The 8,149-nt window shown below is 34.8% G+C and overlaps 1 protein-coding gene across 1 annotated transcript; it reads left to right on the top strand.

The window, feature by feature from the left end:
- Positions 1-320: 320 nt before the first annotated feature.
- LOC125670952 (regulator of chromosome condensation) lies at positions 321-7,865 on the top strand (the record flags this gene model as incomplete). The annotated part of the gene is given in 8 exon segments (XM_056164003.1): positions 321-500; positions 1,049-1,193; positions 1,737-1,808; positions 3,467-3,625; positions 4,554-4,670; positions 5,683-5,832; positions 6,380-6,485; positions 7,408-7,865. Coding segments are annotated over 8 exon segments (996 nt in total), but the record flags the coding sequence as incomplete, so codon positions are not given.
- Positions 7,866-8,149: the final 284 nt, after the last annotated feature.

Here is an 8,149-nt window from a genome sequence, read left to right as displayed (position 1 = left end):
GAAATCAGAATCTTACAAATAAAAGGGAGGTAAGTCACACAGAGAAATCAGAATCTTACAAATAAAGGGAAATAAGTCACACAAAGAATCAGAATCTTATAAAGCTAGGTAAGTCATACATCAAGAAAAACAGAATTACCTAGTGTGTTGTATTTGACGAAGGGGAGGTAAACCATGCCATCAAAGAAAATGGAATAACTGTATTCAAATTGGATATTTCTTGTAATAAACATATAATAAACGTATGTTTGCCTTAGCCATGAGGATTGATTTGTGTACCTGCACTTAATTTGATTGAATTGTGTGACTTTCTCTTGTAGGTGTATACGTTTGGTTGTAATGATGAAGGAGCACTAGGGAGAAACACTTCAGAGGAAGGGTCAGAGACCCTCCCAGACAAGGTGGAATTCCCTGGACGGGCCATCCAACTCTCCGCGGGGGACAGTCACTCAGCTCTGCTCACCGAAGAAGGAAAAGTCTTTGCCTGGGGAAACTTTAGGGTAATTAAATCAAATAACTGGGGAAACTTCTGGGTAATTAAATCAAATAACCTTTGAAAACTTCAGGGTAATTAAATCAAATAACCTTTGAAAACTTCAGGGTAATTAAATGAAATAACTGGGGAAACTTCCGGGTTATTAAATCAAATAACTGGGGAAACTTTAGGGTAATTAATTCAAGTACATGTGGCTTTAGGTTTTGTACTAGATGGAAATCGAATCCCCCCCCACTCCCCCAGAGAAAAAAACCTTTAAAATTGAATATTTCAGAGTTCTCTTTCTTGTATTATAATGATAGTATAATTGTTAGTATGTTAGGAGGGGGGAGTCATTTTTCCTGAATAGAAATTTAATAGACTATATGAACTTGGAGTTCCATACATACAGTACTTTACAAAGCATTTTATAGTCATCTACCAGAATACTGGAAATTAAAACATGTTACACATGAAGACAAAATGACAACGGTAGTGACATCATTTCCTCCACTTTGAGAAATCACCCAGTCATAGATATTTGAGAATAACTTGTTATATTTTTTATTGTAGGACGCCAGTGGTAAAATAGGGCTGACATCTGAGGGAATTCAGGAAACACCAATAGAGATCTTACCAGGGGAAACAGTTGTCAAGATTGTGTCCGGGGGTGACCATCTTCTCTGTTTGACAGAGAAGGGAGAAATCTACTCCTGTGGTAAGCCAGTGTCGATTAATTCAATAATTCATGGTCATTTAAAGATAACCATAAATCTGAGATATTTAATATGTGTATATGTAAGCATCTTTTTGTTGCATTGAATTTATATATAAAATAACACTGTAGAGTGCGTATTCAAATTCAAAATATGTTTTTGTCCATAATATTAGAATACTTGATAACTCCGAGACTGAAAACAGATTGGAAGTGGGAGGAGATGAGATATTGTTACAATGGTACATCTTTCAGATTTACTGGGATAGGGGGAGGGGGTGACATATTGTTACAATGGTACATCTTTCAGACTTACTGGGATAGGGGGAGGGTGTGTATAGTATTACATAATGTGTTATGCAGGGTCTTTTGATTCTGCTAGTTCTTTACTTGTTGGAAGTACACTTGTACATGCATGGATTGAGGAACTATATCATATATGTAAGTTTGGAAATGCCAGGGAAAAAATTCAGCACATCATATTTGTTTTAGAATATTATTTCTTTAGAAAGTTTGCATTTTCCATGGTTACCATATATTTTGTAGGGTGTGCCGAGCAAGGACAGCTAGGCAGAGTGGCCGAGTGCTTTTCTGTACGAGGAGGAAGAAAAGGTCTAGGTATGCATGTATCTAATTCAGTGTGTCATTACTAAATAGAATTTCATGCTATCTTTCAATTGTTTTATCTGCTGTTTGAATTTAAGGAAGTCGCTCACTACGTGTATTCCTGTGATTATTCAGCTTACTTTCAGAATTTATACAGCTTACATTCAACTCATACAGCTCACATACAGCTTACATATAGCTCACATACAGCTTACATATAGCTCACATACAGCTTACATATAGCTCACATACAGCTTACATTCTACTCATACAGCTTACATTCAACTCATACAGCTTACATTCTACTCATACAGCTTACATTCAACTCATACAGCTTACATTCTACTCATACAGCTTACATACAGCTCACATACAGCTTACATACAGCTTACATTCTACTCATACAGCTTACATTCAGCTCACATTCAGCTTACATACAGCTTACATTCTACTCATACAGCTTACATTCAGCTCACATTCAGCTTACATTCAACTCATACAGCTTACATTCAACTCATACAGCTCACATACAGCTTACATTCAACTCATACAGCTTACATTCAACTCATACAGCTCACATACAGCTTACATACAGCTTACATTCAACTCATACAGCTTACATATAGCTCACATACAGCTTACATTCTACTCATACAGCTTACATACAGCTTACATTCTACTCATACAGCTTACATTCAGCTCACATTCAGCTTACATTCAACTCATACAGCTTACATTCAACTCATACAGCTCACATACAGCTTACATATAGCTCACATACAGCTTACATATAGCTCACATACAGCTTACATTCTACTGATACAGCTTACATTCAACTCATACAGCTCACATACAGCTTACATACAGCTTACATTCAACTCATACAGCTTACATTCAACTCATACAGCTTACATTCAACTCATACAGCTTACATACAGCTTAGATACAGCTTACATTCTACTCATACAGCTTACATTCAGCTCACATACAGCTTACATTCAACTCATACAGCTTACATACAGCTTACATTCAACTCATACAGCTTACATTCAACTCATACAGCTTACATTCAACTCATACAGCTTACATACAGCTTACATTCAACTCATATAGCTTACATACAGCTTACATTCTACTCATACAGCTTACATATAGCTCACATACAGCTTACATTCAGCTTACATACAGCTTACATTCTACTCATTCAGCTTACATACAGCTTACATTCTACTCATATAGCTCACATACAGCTTACATTCAGCTTACATACAGCTTACATTCTACTCATTCAGCTTACATACAGCTTACATTCAGCATTCATTCTACATGACATGAATAGTAATCTATAGATACAGGTGACTCTCAGTGGCTCAAACTTCGATCTCTTGAAGTTCTTAATCTCTCAAAGTGAAATCATGGTCCTAATTTTTTCTCTATATAACTAAGCAAATTTACTCTTGATCGCTTGAATTTTTGTTAATTTTTTGTTTTGGGGATTATTGTTTTGTAGGTTATATTTATTTTTTGTTTTTTTAAAATGATATATTAAAACCTGGTGTTATTAAATGGTTTGGGGATTATTGTTTCATAGGTTATTATTTAATTTTTGTTTTATAGGTTATTATTTATTTTTTGTTTTATAGGTTATTATTTATTTTTTGTTTTTGCAGATTATATATTAAAACCTGGTGTTATTAGATGTCTGCAACACAAGTCCAGGAAGCGAGTGGTGTTTGATGATATTTATGCAGGACAGTACATGTCTTATGCCAGGGAAAAAGACACAGGATCTGTATACGCATGGGGCCTCAATAACTACTATCAGCTAGGTAGGTTCTTATTTATATACATAGGGGTCCTAATAACTACTATCAGCTAGGTAGGTTCTGATTTATACACACAGGGGCCTCAATAACTACTATCAGCTAGGTAGGTTCTGATTTATATACACAGGGGCCTCAATAACTACTATCAGCTAGGTAGGTTCTGATTTATATACACAGGGGCCTCAATAACTACTATCAGCTAGGTAGGTTCTGATTTATATACACATGGGGCCTCAATAACTACTATCAGCTAGGTAGGTTCTGATTTATATACACATGGGGCCTCAATAACTACTACCAGCTAGGTTCTGATTTATATACGCATGGGGCCTCAATAACTACTATCAGCTAGGTAGGTTCTGATTTATATACACAGGGGCCTCAATAACTACTATCAGCTAGGTTCTGATTTATATACACATGGGGCCTCAATAACTACTATTAGCTAGGTAGGTTCTGATTTATATATGCACGGAGCCTCAATAACTACTATCAGCTAGGTAGTTACTGATTTACATACACAGGGGCCTCAATAACTACTATCAGCTAGGTAGGTACTGATTTACATACACATGGGGCCTCAATAACTACTATCAGCTAGGTAGGTACTGATTTACATACACATGGGGCCTCAATAACTACTATCAGCTAGGTAGGTACTGATTTATATACACATGGGGCCTCAATAACTACTATCAGCTAGGTAGGTACTGATTTATATACAAATGGGGCTTCAATAACTACAATCAGCTAGGTAGGTTCTGATTGGTAGAATTAGTGAGGAGGGAAAATGCCCATCATCCTGAATTGTACAAGAGTTAAATCTGACTTATTTCAGTCTGAATAATAAGTAAATTAAATTTAAGCTTTATAAATAGTAAGTTGAAATGAGTTGCAGATTTTATTTTTAAAAATATTAATTTTTTTTAAGGAACCAATGACCTTGATAATAGGTTTGTCCCAGCATATGTTAAGGCCCTGTCAGAGGATGTCAAGGTAACCATGGTGGATGCGGGTCAACACCACGCAATTTGTCTAGACACTGCAGGTACGTTGTATACACATCATGAATTAAAGGGTAGTTACTGGGTTTATACATCAAATTTCATATCAAATGAATGTTGTTTACATGCTCACACTAGCAATGAGCAATATCTATAATGAAGCAAACATAAATCCATGTATACATAAACAAAATTACTTCTGTGTGACGTTAGGTCTATATACATAAAAAAAATTATAGGTGTGTGACGGAAGATTTATACAAAGGGGCATAAAGGTAGATATTAACGAGAAAAGGGTAGTCGCAAATCACACAGATGTTTCTGGCATGTACACATTTTCTTAAGAGTCATTTTAAGGTCATTAGATGATCAGCTGTATTCCCTGTAGAATTGTGTATTAAAGTTTAACCAGAAAAAACACCCTGTAGAATTGCGTATTAAAGTTTAACCAGAAAAAACACCCTGTAGAATTGCGTATTAAAGTTTAACCTAATAAAACACCCTGTAGAATTGCGTATTAAAGTTTATCCAGATAAAACACCCTGTAGAATTACGTATTAAAGTTTAACCAGAAAAAACACTCTGTAGAATTGCGTATTAAAGTTTAACCAGATGAAACACCCTGTAGAATTGCGTATTAAAGTTTAACCAAATAAAACACCCTGTAGAATTGCGTATTAAAGTTTAACCTAATAAAACACCCTGTAGAATTGCGTATTAAAGTCTATCCAGATAAAGCACTTCCTATGAAGCACACTGGTTATGAAAAGAAGGAATTATCTTCAAATTCATCGTTTCTTCTTTTTGAGTTATATTCCCTATCAAATACATTTAAGGACTTGATGAACACCATTTCATAATGTCTATTTTTCATAGCATTTTTAAAATGCCCTTGTAGAAATTACGTCATTGTTTACTCCTCAGCTCGTCAAGGACCAATGTTTTCTCTTTCCAATGACTGCTATCTTATTTTATACCATGAGAATGGAAAGCCAACTTTTGTGAGTGGTTGATAACTTTACATGTGCAATAATATTCTACATGGTTTTGTTGTAGGGAAGGTGTACACTTTAGGGAGAGGTGAATATGGTCGTCTAGGACATGGCGATTCTAACGAGGAAAAGAGAGCTCCGAGCGTTCTGAACCTTCCGTCGTGTAAACAGGTGGCTGCAGGACAGGCAGTGTCCTACGCACTCACTCAGTCAGGTACTGTCAATCAAAATCTACACCCAGACAAACAGTGGTTGTGATATGGAGAAAATGTCATGTGTGATGTATCATAAAATGTTGTACAGAAATGTTTAATTCTTGATTAGGGGCGAGATCAAAAGATCGGATGTCAATAAAAAAGAATCTGAATTCAAATAGTTCGGGGGAGGGGGGGATAAATTCTCCCGTAAGTTTCAGTCATTCGACATCAATTACACTTTCGTGGAAAAGAAAAAACCAAGTGACTGTTAAAAAAACCCCATAATAATATTACATTATAATGAACATACAATGTACACTTTCATTTGTGAATGAACAGTTAAAAAAGGGTATATAGAGTGTTATTTATAATATGTTCTTACTTATTAATCAATGAGCTTCAACATTCATCATATTTAGTTTTGAAGGGAGTTGGGGGAGTCTTGGTTAAAAGTATGTGAATTTAGTTTTTTGTCAGGCATTAACTTTTGATCTCTCCCCTTATGTAGTTCTGTAATGATAAAGTTAGTCTGGTATTTTTATGATGTTTATTGGATTTTTGCAGGTGAAATATATGCTTGGGGAATGGGAACTAGTCAGCAACTTGGTTCTGGTGAAGATGAAGATATTACGACTCCTCAGCTCATGACAGGAAAACAGTTACAGTCTAGGTAAAATCTACAAACAAAATCAATGCAGCTAAAATCTACAAACAAAATCAAAGCAGCTAAAATCTACAAACAAAATCAAAGCAGCTAAAATCTACAAACAACATCAAAGCAGCTAAAATCTACAAACAACATCAAAGCAGCTAAAATCTACAAACAATATCAAAGCAGCTAAAATCTACAAACAGCTAAAATCTACAAAGAACATCAAAGCAGCTAAAATCTACAAACAATATCAAAGCAGCTAAAATCTACAAACAATATCAAAGCAGCTAAAATCTACAAGCAGCTAAGATCTACAAACAATATCAAAGCAGCTAAAATCTACAAGCAGCTAAAATCTACAAACAATATCAAAGCAGCTAAAATCTACAAACAATATCAAAGCAGCTAAAATCTACAAGCAGCTAAAATCTACAAACAATATCAAAGCAGCTAAAATCTACAAACAATATCAAAGCAGCTAAAATCTACAAACAATATCAAAGCATCTAAAATCTACAAACAATATCAAAGCATCTAAAATCTACAAACAATATCAAAACAGCTAAAATCTACAAACAATATCAAAGCAGCAATTCAACTGAATTTTGTTTACATTTTGCTTGCATAATTTCAATTTCAAGGCAAAGTATAAACAAAACACATTCTGTCACATGATTGGAATGCACATATCCATATGTCTTAAAGCATCATTTAACAAATTTGCATCTTGATAATTGAAACCAAAATTATAGTGATCTGTGTTGCTTAAACTGATTCCAGTCTTCAGCTGACGTTTATTTGTAGTGTTATGTTGTACTACAAGATGCAAATCTATATGTACTTCTTTAATAGTTGGTAGTGGAGGTGAAAGTATTACCTTATGAATATTCATTTTATAATGAAACTTATCAATAATGTCACACATTCTGTTTATTTTCAGAAAAGTGATAGCAGTAAATGGAGGTGGCCAGCACACAGTACTACTGGCAAGTGACACACCCTCCTGATAATTCAACAGTGAATACCATGGTAACCAACAGTGCAGCAGTGAATGTTAGGAATTTATAAAGCAGCAGAAAAAAGCAGGACTTTTATCATCCTTGACTCTCATCATGTCTAATCATCTAATAGTCATGGATTAATTTGATTGTTGTATCAAACTCATGATACGTAATTTTTCAGTGTAGCAATATTGTTTTGAATAAAATTACAGCCCTTACTTTTGCAGTATGTAAGTGAAAATGAGGTGAATTTGATTAATTCAACTCATATCAAGTATTATCATGATTTGAAATATTTCTGGTGATACTTTTTAATACAATCCTTCATTTTATATTGAAATGTTCAAATCATTTTACATCCATGTATTTTTATGTGAATAAAGTTTTATTGAAACCGTGTAAGTGTTTATAAATTTTTGGAATTGTGGTAGCTCAGTGGTAGAGATTTCGCTTCATTCCGGGAGGTCGTGAGTTTAAGCCCCGCTTGTGCCTTGTCCATGTCAAACCTGAGATTTAAACATAGGTAGTGATTGCTCCATCACCAAACACTTGGCATTTAGAAATGAGAATCACGAGTCTTTCGGATATGACCTTAAAAACAGAGGTCCAATGTCAGGTGTTGGCAGTTTGAAGAACCCTCACTGCTACAGCTGTAAGTGCTAAGCTTATGTCTAAATTTGT

Source organism: Ostrea edulis, chromosome 4 (genome assembly GCF_947568905.1).
Source record: "Ostrea edulis chromosome 4, xbOstEdul1.1, whole genome shotgun sequence".
NCBI classification, from domain to species: domain Eukaryota; kingdom Metazoa; phylum Mollusca; class Bivalvia; order Ostreida; family Ostreidae; genus Ostrea; species Ostrea edulis.
Note: the sequence above shows the minus strand (reverse complement) of the source record. Positions and strands in the feature narration are given on the sequence as shown.